This window comes from Brachyistius frenatus, unplaced genomic scaffold (assembly GCF_029030835.1).
Source record: "Brachyistius frenatus isolate BFR_SWC_R1_liver_20210118 unplaced genomic scaffold, ASM2903083v1 Contig_40, whole genome shotgun sequence".
Classification (NCBI taxonomy): domain Eukaryota; kingdom Metazoa; phylum Chordata; class Actinopteri; family Embiotocidae; genus Brachyistius; species Brachyistius frenatus.
In genome coordinates this window covers 2922307-2937672 of record NW_027210639.1, presented here as the reverse complement: position 1 = coordinate 2937672, position 15366 = coordinate 2922307, and the positions used below count along the sequence as shown (strand labels likewise).

The window sequence follows — 15366 nt, the reverse complement described above, 5'->3', positions numbered from 1 at the left end:
TAGAAAATAAACAGAACAAAAACGGGCTTCTCTGGACAGGTATTCCAAGCAGATCGATCAACTTCAGCTTTTGCTGTTTTCTAACTGTGTCGCATCTGTAGACCTTTCCCAGATCTCAAAACATAAATTACTTTTCTATGGCTCAAAACATGAAAGTGTAGTTTCTACCGCTACATTAGCTCCATCCTCACATTTCAAAAACCCAGTTGGGAGTGAGTTTAATGCAATTAGCAGGTTATCTGTGGTGAGGCGGAGGTGTCTGCTGTCTTCCTGTTACCGTATGGCCTGACAGGAGGGAGGGGGAGCTTTTTTTCTGCAGGACCACAGAAGAAGAGGCAGCAGGAAAAAGACGGGCAGATGCGCCGTTAGAGAAAAGCATCCCGGTCTTTTGTTACACCATGGCTGTTCTGTCTAGGGTTTATTACCTGCCTCTGTTTAAACAGCATCTGCCAAGTGCATCCAGGATTTTTGCAGTGTTTGGTCCTCGTTTGGCAACTGTTTTCAAAAGAAATTCTACTTGTTTTAAATTTTTGCTTGCAGGAAAGAAGAAAAAATGCGACCTCTGGCATTAAGGCACAAGCAAGTGTATTTAATGTTTGGGGCCAACCCTGCCTTTGTGTTGAAGCCAGTGGTTCAATGAAAGGCAGCAGTAGGGGTCACTTCAGGCATCTGCTGCTCTCTTGCACCACTCATCTTCCCATCTGTGTACGCTGCTGCCCTTCTGTCCACTCACACACACATCTACAAGCACACCCTCTGTAATGTTGCGTGCAAACACGCACTTTATTGTGGACATGTAATTCTGCAGTGGTTTTTTTTATTCTGCATCTGTTAAAACCCAGAGACACGCCACCTTGCACGGCCTTGGCTGGAGAAAGGTGTCAAGCTTTATTATAAGGGGAGAATACAGTATTTGCAAACCAGAACGGCGGGAAGTCGAAGAAACCAGAGAAGGAGGGACCCCTCTAGAGGCAAAAGAAAAAAAATCAGTGAGGAGAGAAAAAGTCTCTAAAAATGTTTTTAAAAAATGAAGTTGTTGCTGGATTTTATCAGTAGCAGTTTAAAAGTCAGGCTTTGGCAGGATCCAAGCTCCTCTTTTCTGCTCCCTTTTCCACATTTCAACTGGATCCGTTCAGCAAATCAAAGCGCAGGATCTGAGCCCTCACGATAAATTTTCTAATGCTCCTTAATGCCCATTCAACAAATTTCTGCCTGCTTAGAGGTCCTCGCTGTCTGAAAGCTCAGCGTGATTTATGCCCGTCCTGCGGCTGGTGAGGACATCGTTGATAACAGAGCCGTTAAGTACGAGGAGCATTTATGTCTCCGTACGAGCCAAGACGTTTTCCCAAATCTTGGAGACGCTCCCGGGCTTTTCACTCCGGGCAACACCTAGTAGATCTTCACTTATGCAGCCCTCTCAAAAGAGGAGCCTCCACGCACAGATGTGGGGTGTCAAGACTATTTGTGTTATACATTCTCCACATTTCTGATGAAAAGGACCCCTCTCGTTGCCAATTTTGGTTTGCTTAGACTAATATATTAGTACAAAGTTTCAAATAAACACAACTCTCTTTTTTTTCTCTCGCTCCCTCACTCTGGATGGAGGGACAATAAGGCAGTTGTGATGAAAAACTTTATAGGAACATTTAACTTAAGAGTGAGGGATTGAAGCGGGTAAACAAAGCATTCCTTTCCCTTTCATCACCGTTTAACTGTTCCCTTAACATTCAGCCTCACCTCCAGGCCAGTGCCCACCAGACTGGGGAACTTGTCAAATAAATATAAATCAAAAAGTAAAGGTTTATTCCAGCAGTTACCATGGGGGCTGCTCAGAAATCTAGACATGATCAAGCACAGTATTTCTAATCCAGAGACACTGAAAGGTGTGTCCTGTTGTATCTTTCATGCTGCACTTGTAAGCAGCAGTGTGTAGCACCCCGGCGATGGTGCTCCAGACGAATAGCCTGGAGGGCCATTTGGTTATACTCAGGGGAATGGTTGTTGTGTCAGTCATTTGCGGCGGCCGCTAAAGAGCGCACTTAGCATCCTCTGTTTCCCCCTAGCAAACATGTGGGGAGTGACATGATACTGTACAAGAGCCTGGACAACATATAACATTTCAAAGCAATTTCCTAATTGTTTCCAGGCCAAGGTCGATAGTCTATATGGAAGCAATCCCTTCTTTCAAGCTTTTTTTTTTTTTTTTTTTGTTTTCATCCGCAGATTGGGAAACATTTAAGTGTTAAGTAAACTTGACCCAGGCAGGGCTAATTCATTGGGAAATAGCCGGGGTTCGTACATTGGGTGCCATATCAGTAACAGTCAGTCCTTCTACTTGGATGGTCACCATATGTTGATATGGTTTCCTGGTGCGAACCTGAGACATCCAGTCACTGAAGAATTACATTTTGTTGTCTATGATGAGAATGTGTTTACAACGGCTGGGGGTAAATCGGACCTCAAGGCAAAGGTAGATGTGGTCCAGATGCACTGCACACATCTTGTTGGGGAATAAAACTTCATAAGAGACTCAATAACTATTATAAATATGCTAATAAATGTAACATCTTTCTTACCAATCAGTATGAGTTGAAACTATGGGTTTTTAATGTTGTGATTGTAAGTTCAGCATCATTGAGGAAGAAAAAAAATGTATGATTTTGAGAAAGCATGCAGAATTTTAGGCTTAAGAATAAGCACTACCAGCAATGTCATTTAATCCACTGATAAAAACACGACTTCTTTGTTACTCATAAAAATGTCCTGCAAGAATTCTGACCAATGATTTCTGTACTTTTTGGTGGAAGTCAAATATTCTTATAAACACATACAATGAATGAAATAGATGCCAAAGGGGTGTCATTAATCATCAGAAGTGCCAGACAGGTGGACTTTGTTTTGAATTTTATTTGTACAGTAATGGTGTGGAATATTATCCAGTAATATATGTATATAAATGATCTTATATATCATTGTAAAAGCTCTTTACACTCTAACTGAATGCACCTCAAAACTCAGATCCTATATGCAATTATGAGGTAGACATTAATAATGGTATTTTCCACCCTCTGCAAAATATTGAATACACCTTAAATTACTCTTATCAATGTAAGAAATATATGATTATCATGAAACTCTGTACATCACAAATAATAAAATAATTATAGAATAGAAATTATACCGATTTGAGTGCATTTTGTATATTTACAAAGAAATGCCGTTTTCTCATTTCTTCATTCGTTGCACTTTGTAAAAGTTTTCGACTGTACAAATATTTACAGCTCAAAACAAATAATGAACAGCAGTGCATTCAGAGCTAATGTGCATTTAAATATCGTCTCGTTTGCGAGTCTTTTTTTTATATATATATTTTCGTCATCAAAGAAGACAAACTCTCGCTGACCACATGTCCTTGGCGCAGTCAGTTGTGGAAGTGCATTTCGTAAAGATGCAGACTTTTGAGCAAAAAGTTCGCCTCAGTTATGTGTGCTTTCTTTTTCTTTTAAACAACAGGGCCCCAGTTGGGCACAAATCTGATTTTGTGTCCTCTTTGTCCGTAAATGCCACACGACGCCTCTCCCAGCGCCTCAGGTCTCCAGTAAGGCAACAAAACAAAAACAAAAATCTCTTGAAGGCATTACCACCACCATCGTATCTCCTCTTCTCAGACCAGTCTGTGTTTGTGTTTGGTAGATTAGACATTCACCCTCTTTTTTTTTTTTTTTTTTTTTTTTGGAAAACAGGCACTTGCTCAGGCCTGTAATGACTCCAGCTGGACGGTGGCAATTACGGCCTGGATGCACATACCCAAAAGAGTCCGGGCCTGGCTGGCAAGATCACACGGCAGAGCTGCAACAAAGCGCTGCTGACAGGCGAAGCCCGCTGTCCTCTGGCCTCTTGCACGAACAGGTGCGCAGTCGGACTCAATAGGTTCCCATCTCGCCTTCACAGTCAGATCACACACACCATGCGCCCATTCCTGGTGCCATATGGACACGTCTCGCTCTCTGGGAAACAAAAGCCTGTTTGATGAGCGATAACTTGTTGCATGAATGGAAATGAATGTGCTTAACACTTTAAGGCAGAGAGTGTAACTTAATGTGACTGTACTGAGTCTGAATAAATAGATATCGCCTCGTGTGTGCATCCCTTTTGAATAAAGACGAGGCGCGTCATGCGTAAAAGCACTTCAGACCCCGTGAGGACTTTATATCATCAGCCTGGGACCCATCAAGACTTATCTTTAATATTCTCTGTCTTTAAAAGCTTTTTTTCTCACAACTACTGTCCGCTACCTGCACCCACACTGCTCCACCACCATGTCCTCGTACTGTTTGTACACCACGTTGTTGCCCGAGTCTATGTACAGGATGCTGATGGGACTGAGTTTGGTGGGGACGCAGCAGCTGGGCGGGGTGCTGTTGGGGTCCATGGAGTTCATGAGTGTCTGTATGATGGCGTGGTTGGTCGGCTCGAGGTGCGACCTGAGGGGGAAGTCGCACACCCCCTCGCAGTGGTACGCCTCGTAATCCAGGGGCGCGATGATCCAGTCGTCCCAGCCCAGCTCTTTGAAGTTCACGTGCAGCGCCTTTTTGCTGCACCTGGATTTGGATTTCTTCCCGTGCCTTTTCCCGTGCCGATTGCTTAGCGCGGTCCTCCGCCGCCGCCGGGGCCCCTCTCCTCTGACCCCCCTCAGCAGCGGCGACACCCCGTCCTCCTCCTCCGCCTTCACCACCGCCGCCTCCTCCTTCTCACCCACCGACCTCCGCGACTTGATCTTCTCCTTCATCTCGTTGAACAGGTTCTCCCTCTTCTTGGAGCGGGTGTAGGCCACCAGGATGGCCTTCTCCTGCTGGGACCGGCCGCTCCTGTCGAGCCCCAGCTGCTTCAGGTCAACCTCGGTGTCTGATTTGCCGAGAGTGACTCTGAGCTGGAAGCAGAGCGGGTTCCCCTGCTGATAGTGATGGTGATGATGTGGGTGATGATAATGATGCTGGTGCGCTTTAAACATTCCCCACACGTCCAAAACCTCCCAGCTGGCTTTGGTGGAGTCCAGCGGGTCCAGGGACCTGGAGTCCAGCAGCCTGTCGGAGCGGCAGGGGTAGAGCTGGATGTCGTAGAGGCCCGTCGTCTGCAGGGAAGTCTGCAAATCCCCGGGCGCTCTCCTAAATATCCTTAATTCCGCACCGACCAGCTCCTCTTTTTCTGAAAGGGTTGAGACATCAAACAGATACTTTTGTCTTCGCAGAGGAGAGTGCAAAAGATCGTCTGCAAAGATAAAAGAAGAAAATAATTGCAGTCAGATTCACTTAGGGTGTACAGTGTTCAGAGGGAGGGGGGAGGGAGGGGGACTCACATTCTCCCACAGAGGCCTTCTCTCTCTTTCTTGTTTTTCAAATGTCCACCCTGAACCTGCCTGAAACAAACTGCAGCTGACAAGTCCTCAGTTTGAAGAATGAAAAAACTCAGTTAACCATGACTACATATACTCCTTCAAACTCTCTTTAACTATTGTTTCCCTCCAATTTTCTCCTCAGAATTCACTTAATAATAAAGTTTTTACATCTTTCTTAAAGGTGAAGGATGAATGAAGGTTTAATTTGATAAACTTTCTCTATAAAATCAAATCTCGCGTTTCCAAATTTCATTTCCTGTAATTATGTCGTAATTTTAAATAATATTTTGATGCAAAGCAAACATGTTTCATGTCATTACAACAAAATTTGACTCAAACCGTATATTTTTGTCAGATTCATCACCTTAGACATGAACAAATTTCATTTTTTCAAGAATAATCCAACACAATATGTCGATGTTTTAATTCCACGCCACTTTTAATCAAACCTAACGTGTTTTAATGAAAATAGCTGCGCTCTCATTTTACGCGCTGACAGATTGACTATTAATTTCCAATTCTTGGGCAGAGTAGAAATATACTTTTCCTTCTCTGCAGCTCAAAAAACTCTTAAATCCACGCAGCAGCCTAAAACATCAGAAATGGGGTTAGATTTCTTTCTTTGAGAACTTTTGCTGACTTGTAAAAGCAAAAAGGAGAGAAAGAAAAAAAAGAAAAAACAAGGGGCCTAGTGATGTGAAGGACCCTGGGTGCTGCCAGACACAACGGACCAAAGGCGACATACTGTACACTCAACTGAACAATACACAATTAATGCATTATTCCCTGCTGGAGACCCAGGAGGCCTGCAAATATTTCATCAAGGCGAACCAATGAGGCTGGAATATAACACTGAGAGACAACGCATGAAAAGGCGTTTTTACGCACGTATTACATATCTGCAGCAGAAAAACCTGTTTGTAACATTTCCGACTTAAATCTATTTTTTCTATGGAAAAAATGGAAAAATCTGCCACTATGGGTGAAATTATTCTTCTATTTCCAGCAGTTTTCATTGTTTCAACAGTTTTTCCTTCAACAAGCGTCAACAATTTAAGTGCAGGAAAAACACGGCAGAATTATTTTTTTTCCAACTATATTGAATTTTTGAAAAACTTGGAAAAAGTAAATTTACGAAGGGAATTAGGGATCGGATAACGTTTTTAATATATATCTATAAAAAAAAATCCATTTCTTAAAAAAACGTCTTAAATCTCAAAAGGGAATTAATGTTTAAATAATTTGTGGTCTTTTTTATCAAATAAAAGCGTGATGCATCTGTTTATTGTCACCATTTCGGTCTGTTCTTTTTTTTTTCATTAATGTGACATGGCTCCATGTAAACACCCCTGTGATATAATTTGTAAAAGTTGCTCCACAGAGATATTTGAATCTGCTTGTCAGTTTCCCCTCCGTGAACCCTGCCGAGTCAAACAGTAAAAGTAGATTGAAACCTTGTGCTCCTTTCAGTGACTTTGCACGTCTGGTTTGCATTAGTTTTTTTTTTTTTTTATAAGGCCTCAAACAAATCGAATACAAGTTCACCAAATAATTAACAGTTCTCAATTCCCATCTTCCTCATTAAAGCACTTCCCCTCTTATATTTCATCTCATCCTGCCAACGACAACATTCCGCTTAAAACGCGCCTGCACGGACCGACTGACTTGAACAGACTGTTGGAATTATTGAGTTATTTATGTTGACAGTAAAAATTTTTTTTTTTAAAATCCCAAATTTTCTTAATTTCATTATTATGTAAAAGGTCAATTTTTTCCATTACGCGTAAGATGCTCGACGGTGGATAATTGAAGGGGGGAATGCGGTGGGTTTTATTGCTTGGTTAAAACCGGCATCCTGTGCACTTTTCTTTGACCTTGTTGGTTGTATTTGAACAAATGCAAAACATGTTTTTGTCATCTGTGTCTCTGTTTAGAGAGAGAGGGAGAGAGAGGGAGAGAGAGGCCGGGCGGCACCATCTGCGCTTTAATGAGTTACCCAAAGTGCCAAAAGTAATTTTCAGATTCGGGTTATTCTTTTCTGATCTTGCCTTTTCTGACCTCCAGGAAACACCCCGCCAGGTTTTATAAGCTAATTTAATTTACCTAAAAAAGTGTGACAGCAAAAGAAGCCGTAGATCTTCTGCGTGCCCTCAGTAAAACCTGTCACTGCAGGTAGGACTAATGTGTAAAAGTTGTTACTTTACGCGTCAAAATCGCGTCCTGATGGAGGCGATTTGAATAAAGAAAAGTCCAAACTGAGGCTCATTCTGCAGGTTAATGCAATGCAACACTTTGGGGATGCTGGGAGGAATCCCAGAAGTAACCAAAGGCACTTGAGCTGAAAGAACGGGAAGAAAAATAATTTTCCGTAATTAAATTGGCTGTCGCAAAGGGAGGTTCCTCAGTAAAAAAAATTAAAAATAAAATACGAACCACTTCACAGCGGAGGAAGTGCTCTTTCATTTTTTTATTTTTTTTTCTCCCTCGTCGTTTTTTGGTGATGTGCCCATCGTGGCCGAGCTGGGTCATTATGGGAGAATAGACAGTGTTTGATATGTTATGACATGAACACTCAATTAGATCACCGAGTTCAAATACTCCAGTCAGCCGTTCGATGCCAAGCAGCTCTCAGAGGGTCCAGCTCGGGGTCAGAGCCAGTGACACATCACATCAAAATCACAGGAGAGAGTGAGGCGTTTTTCCTATCAAATCAGCTTCACACTGCAAGAAGTGCTCACACGGACGAGCTATTTAACTTTAAATGCACTCCTAAAACTTCTCTTTTTTTGGTCCTAAAACGAGCAATTTTGTGAGAAAATTCCACTTATACTGATTACAGTTCATTTTTTTTCTCGGAAAATATAAATGAAACTTCTAGAAACAAATTATTTAATTGATAATGAATCATGAAAAAAAAAAAAAAAAAGAATTTCACATATATAATTGCAACTGCACATCATTACGTTGGTAGATGACGACGTGCTTCACGCAGCCGTCGTTGGAATGAATAACTCATCAGGATGGACCTTTTTTTTGTAGCGCGCAGTCTGATTCCGAGAGCCCAGGCTCGGAGTGGTTCAGACAGGAGGGAACGCAAACAAAGATAGCTTGTATTTTTCCCTCAAAGATTAACTCGGCTTATGTCCGCTTGTGTGTGTTGGATGTGTTTGTGTTTATCAGATTGTGTTTGTTCCCGCGGGCCGGTCAAATCACTTGGTTACACATGTTAACTGACCCAAACACCTGCTTCTCACACCGACCCGCTCTGCCCATGTCCCCCAGCTCCCTTTGTCAGCACAAGTTAACCCAACTGGGCACCACAATGGCAATAGATTGAACGTTTTAATAAGCGCCGGATTTGACTCTTGTTTTTGCATTTTAAACGCCAACGATTGTTGTGAGGGTGTTTGGAGATCCGTGGAAAAATCGAAAATGAAACAACCACCGAGTGCTATAACTGGAAAAAAAAAAAAAAAAAAAAAAAGTTTCCTCTGTGTATTCACGTGGAGGTGGGGGTAGAATAGTTTTTGCTGCAGCCTGCACTGACAGTGATTTACAGCCTTCATTTAGAGAGCGCCTCAATTAGTGTTTTACTGTCGTGTTACCCAGAGGTTAATTTAAGTGTAATATAACTTAATACTAGGAAAAAGTTACACGTTTCTGCGACTGTGCACCAAACGGATCCAAAAATGACCACAAAACGCAACACTCAGGAACATCAAATAAACGTGCAGTTTTTACTTTTCTTTAACCTTTATGATTTCATGAGATTTTTTTGCGCGTAAAAGTCGTTTTGCTAACTTTACTGCGTGCGTAAAAGTAGCCACTGCGAGCTTGTTGCAAGCTTGTTTTTAAGTGTTACATTCATTTTTGGTCACATTTTAATAAGTTCTAAGAGAACATTATTACACCATCAGATGAGGAAAGACTGTGCCACAGAATTATGCAAGAGAGAGCTGATGGAGCTGGCAGCTGACTGAAACCAACCTGTTCCTCTGTCCACAAAACTTGTTATGGTGTTAGCAGATTTAGAGGAGCGGAAAAAGCTCGAGTTTAGTCCGAGCTTCTCTGCAGCCGAGTATGTCCTGTATATAGAGAGCATGTATTCATGCGGAACAATAGCGTCCTTTAGGTCTTCTTTGTGATGTCCCACGATTGGATGCGAAGACGCGAAGATGTCTTTTAAGAATTTGGATGACCTTTGTCCGTCCTGATGAGAGATCCTGGCTCCCCTGTTCCTCCTCGGCGCAGAGGGAGAGATGATAGCAGCAGACTGGAAACACGGTATATTCCCAATGAAAACAAAGAGGAGGCCCAGATATATCATAACGACTCGAGATGCGTCCATGGCTGGAAGAGTCACCGGGAGATGTTAAGAAACTCTTTTCTTTTTTGTCTCCACGCTCAGAGAAGTTGGATTGAGGGGGGAGCCGGAGCCGGAGATGGTGTGCGCGTCAGGGTTGGAGAGCTGCTACTTTTGCGCTCTCCGGTCGAACCAGAAGAAGTGCGTTTTTTGCTCTGGACTACACACAAGAGCGTAGACTGTTGGGCCGAGAGAAACACGCCCACATGGTGGCTCAGTGCAGGGCTTCCCAAACAATGTCATGTCACAGACCTCCAAATAGACGCGCAGTAGAGCCAACCAGCCAGAGAAGAAATCGATGTGGGAATGTTTGAAGTATCTATTGTGGAGATTAATGTTTTACTTTATTTTGCATGAGAAAAACGTTATGATATCATTTTGTGAATCAAATCATGTCGCCAAAATTTGTTATATAAATTCCACCGATTTCAAACCACTCCAAAAGAGCGATATTTCTCCTTATCTCAAAGTCTTTGACCTGAAAGCATCCAAGAAGGACAATGACATTAGATAAGATTTGATTTTATGCACAACATTTTAAACACAACAAACAAGGGGATCATGAAGCTGAGATTTTTTTTAAAGAAATATTAGAAATGTGCAAATATTTCCATGTTATAATGATTATTATTATTTACAGACACCAGCAAAATAATGTCCAAGGAGGGCCAAATAAAATAAAATAGAATAAATCATTTGATCTATATTATTTTAATTTATCTGCAAAGTACACAGAATCACCTCTTGGGAGCAAAGGCGTCATTAAATAACCTGAGCACTGAGATCTCTTGGGTTTAAATGTAACTGAGAGGCGTGAACACAGTAAACCCAAAATATTTGGATCAGTGTGAAGTCATTCAAATTCATCAGTCAGCTACTGAACGACTCTACTGACCTCTAGTGGCCTTTATCATCTGTTACAAGAGAGGAGAAAAATGTCTCCCATTGTGGTGTAAAGAACCGACGACGACAAATGCTGCATTCACGTCACCTGGGAAACTCAACTCAACTCAGATATATATATATATATATACAGCGCCTCTCATACAAAAATGCATCCCAAAGTGCTTCATAGATAAAAGAAACTTGAAATACAATAATAAAAAAAACACGAGAAAGGTAAAACAAAGATTAAACAATAAAACACAATTAAAACCCAAACAGTAAATATGACAATAAAACATTAGAATCTCAATTAAAAGTCAAGCTAAAAAGATGTGTCTTAAGTTTCCTTTTGAAAATGTCCACAGAAGTAGAGTCCCTCAGATCCTCAGGCAGGTTATTCCACAGCGCTGGTCCACAACGGCTAAAAGTGGACTCTCCATACGTTTTTGTGGAGATTCTGGGTATAAAAGGAGGCCAGCAGTGGAGGATCTGAGGGATCTGCTGGGCACATATGTTAAAAGCAAGTCTGTGAGGTATGCTGATGCCAGTCCACGCAGTGATTTAAAAACCAGCAAAAGAATCTTAAAAACAATTCTAAAAGTGACAGGCAACCAGTGCAATGACTTTAAAATAGGCGAAACATTTTCTCTCGTTTGGTCTTAGTCAGCACACGAGCTGCTGCGTTCTGGACAAGTTGGAGGCGGCTGGTAGATTTTTTTTTTAGAAAGAGCAAACAGGAGGGCCCAGAGGTATAAAAGCGTGCATAAGCTTCTCTGTATCGGTTTGTGAGAGAAAAGGACTGATTTTGGCGATATTTCTAATGTGATAAAATGATATTTTTGTTGTGTCTCTAATGCGAGGTGATTGGCCAAAATCTCTGGGCCTTGGCATCAAATATTATAACTTCCGTTTTCAGTTGTAGGAGATTGTTTGACATCCAATTGTTGATGTCATGGAGACAACGTAAGAAACTTTCTACTGGGCTAAAATCATCATGTGTTACTGAAATGTACAGTTGTGTGTCATCAGCGTAACTGTGAAATTCAAAGTTGTGCTTTCTGATGACATCACCGAGTGGCAGCATGTAAAGATGAAAAAGAACTGGCCCTAAGATTGACAGTTGTGGGAGCCCATACAAAGTGTAGCTTTCCTCAGAAGAGCAATCCCCGACGGAGACAAAGAACCTCCGGCCAGACAGATACGATTTAAACCACTTCAAAACTGTTCCCGAGAGACCAGCCAAGTTCTCCAGTCAATGCAACAGGATGGCATGATCAACGGTATCCAAAGCCACACTGAGCTCCAGAAGAACAAGGACTGAGAGCTTTTTGAGTAACTTTTCATTCTTAACTCACCTCTAATGCAGTTTCTGTACTGTGATCCAGACTGACATTTCTCCAGAATATTGTTGTTTTTAATCAAAATAATTTACCTAATTAAAACAAAAACAAAATTCTCAAATGTTACTTAAAAACAGAAGGTTTGACATGGGCCAGTAATTACTAAAAGCAGAAGGATCCAGATTAGTTTTCTTCAGGAGTGGTCAAACCAAAGCAGTCTTTAGAACGTGAGGGAAGGTGCCAGTGAACAGAGAAGCTTAATAACATGTGCCACTTCCTCAGAAATGTAGTTAAAAACAATCTTTAAAAAATGAGGTAGGTATGGGGTCCAGTAAGCATGTGGAGGGTTTCAGCTCAGAAAATACGTCATTGATTGACACTGAATCCACCGGGGTAAAAGACTGCAAGGTAGCGTAAAGTGCTTAGTGCAATGAAAAACATCATGCGGGCTTGACTGATTTATGTTCATTCTAATTGATGTTATTTTGTCACTGAAATAGGCTAAGAATTCACTGTATTTTGTGTCTGTCAAGTAAGAAGTGGGGCAGGTGGCTGTGGGATTTATCAGGCTGTCAATAGTTGAAAAAAGAACTGATTGTTGCGGTTCCGATTGATGAGATTGGAGAAGTGGGTTTGTCTGGCGTTCTCACTGCTCTATTGTATTCAAGAAGGCGATGATGGAAGATCTCATAGTGAATATGGAGTTTGCTTTTTCGCCATCTGCGCTCAGCTTGTCGACATTTAGTTTTAAGTATGTTTACAGTTTCATTCTTCCAGGGTGGTTTAGATTTCATTGCAGATTTGTTTTTGGTTTAAGTAGGTCAACTGTTGTCCTTCACTTAACATTAAATTCATTTAATAGACAGTCAACAGAGGAAGGGCGGGTGAGACGGGGCAACATGGTGAAGTGTGTGATGAAACTTTCAGCGACTTCAGGTGTAAGATGTGTTTTCTTTCTGGTGGATTCTGTCTTGACTCGGGGTTATGTCTGCAAAAACATGAAATTCAATCAGGAAGTGGTCTGATAAAGCAGTTTCCATCATTGGAGAGATTTCAATGTTTACCCCCTTGCTGAGAATCAGATTTAGGGTATGGCCACGGCAGTGGGTTGGCTCCCAGACATATTGTAAAATCCCGAGATCTTCTATTAAAAAATTGAACTCGGTGGCTCTTTTGTCATTAAAATAATCTACATGCAAGTTAAAATCCCCAACAATAAGAATGTTGTCGTAATGTGTATTTAAAATGGATCAAAGCTCTGCAAAGTCTGGTTAAAAATGTGGGACAGTGATTAGGTGCTCTACAGACAGTGATTGTTAAAACAGGAAACTGGCAGTTGGGAATATTTGCATGATATTCAAAAGAACTAAAATCATGAAACGAAACTTCCCTACATTCAAATGTCCGAGAAGCAATAAAGCAATGATTTGGGTGTAAATAACACCTCAATCATCTGTCCTTGTTTGACATCAGAGCAGAGACACACTAACAAAACACTGAACATGGAGGTTTGCGCTTATCGTTTCAAATAATGTGATTGAAATGTAATAAATTTGACACGAACTTAAAGAGATCCTTACACACGTGTAAATGTTTATGTCTGTAGTTACAGCACATAAAGTCAGAGGCTTCAAGATCTATTACAAGATTCAAATGGTCAAATAAAGTAGCTATAACCAACCATCCGCTGCTCATTCTGTCTTTACACAACTGCAGCCGTACTGTCCTCTGCGGTATGAGTCAATGAGAAACCTCATCATAGTCACATGGAGCGAGTGTACCCGCGCGTCTGTTCACGTGTGCTGAAAGGCGTCCTCCATGTTTCATGTCCAGGTTTGGGGAAACTCAAGTTTCACAAACCCCTGTTGCAGAGTGCTGATGTGGAGGCATGCAACAAGCTTTACTGCAATCTGACTGCACAATAACGTTAAATAAACTGTTGTTTAAATTAATATTATTCCATTTTTATTTGTATATAATGTGGTTTTTTTTTAATGTGTATTTAATATTTTTTACTACCTCTATTTTGTATTGTCATTGTATTCAATGCTTTGCCCTGTGTATGCTGCTGTAATGTAAAAATGTCCCTTTGAGGGATTAATAAAGTATCTACCTATCTATTTATGTAGTGTGTAGAATAAAGCCACACACATAGCAGTTATTTAGGAGTTGGGCTGTTACCAGGTTTCATTTTTGCTAGTTGTTGGTAGGCTGTGTGATAGATGGTGGCAGTGCTCTCTTTGTTGTGTGCTGGACGGTCTTGTCTGCGAGGCCTGTATGTGTAAACACTCTTATAGGCTGGGTTTTGTTTAGTAACTTTATGGTATCAAACAATCAAAGGGCTAAATCCATCCATAACATATATATTATATATACTGTATATAAGGTTGTCCAAAGTGTTCACCTTAGAATCCTGAAAACTTTATTAAATGGGACTTGAATCCATAAAACGCAGTGAAAACTGGCAGTGAACTATAAGTAAGAGCTAATAAAGACAAATGTTTCTAAACAATATTTATTATTCTGATCATATCCGTCTTGCTGGCAGGCGAAATTTAACCACGTGACTGAATCATGGCGGTGCATTTAAAATGAGACAGCAGTTTGCTATTTTAAATTATTTCATTTATGCCACAGAAAATCCATGAAAACCGTAACAATCTTAACACAATATTTTTCACAGAATGCGATCAAACATGTACTGACCTTGAGCCCATAACAGCCAGGTGCGAAACAAACAAAAAACCTTCACCGTTTTCCTTGTTTTAACACTTTTTCCCATCTTTTTGTCGACTCTGTTCTACCACTTCTTTTGAAACGACTTCCGGTTTCAGTCCTTCAGAATAAAAGTAGACAGTACTTGTTTCATTGACCTGTTTCCCACCGTAGTATCTTGTTGTTCCAGCAGAGGGCCTCGGTGACAGTCATCAAAACCAGCTCCTTCCTCCACATCACATGCTGACATTTTATACAGTGTCCAGTTTAAGGTACTCGGAAAAAAATGAGTCAGGATGTAACAATCAGATGTATTTGAGTTATAACGTACACTTCTATGCAGTTTGTCAGTCTGGTTTATGCACTGCTGCGAATCAGTGGCCAACACAGGCAAACACTGTTTTTATGTTTCTTAAACAATATGTAAATGTATTTGGGATGAAAGGCATCTAAGTGCAAAGATTAGATTGCATCAGACCTGATTTCAGCAGCAGAGATCTAACAGATCTGATTCTGCGAGCAGGTCAACACTGTGTTTGCATCCATGCACATCACTGTACACACAGACCTGCTGTTTATATGCTGAACATAGGAAAGGCTTATATCTCATCTTGTGCGTTTTATCTGTCATGGTTTCATGTGAGTCAGTCCTCGTGTCTTTGAGGAAA

The 15366-nt window shown here is 41.1% G+C and overlaps 1 protein-coding gene across 1 annotated transcript; it reads right to left on the bottom strand.

Moving 5' to 3' along the window:
• Window positions 1-2930: 2930 nt before the first annotated feature.
• On the bottom strand, window positions 2931-9743 carry gdf6a (growth differentiation factor 6a). The gene is made up of 2 exons (XM_069702189.1): window positions 9383-9743; window positions 2931-5268 (listed from the first exon to the last, which is right to left on the bottom strand). The coding sequence occupies exons 1-2, from the start codon at window positions 9741-9743 to the stop codon at window positions 4292-4294; spliced, it is 1338 nt and encodes a 445-aa protein (XP_069558290.1). The 3' UTR covers window positions 2931-4291.
• Window positions 9744-15366: the final 5623 nt, after the last annotated feature.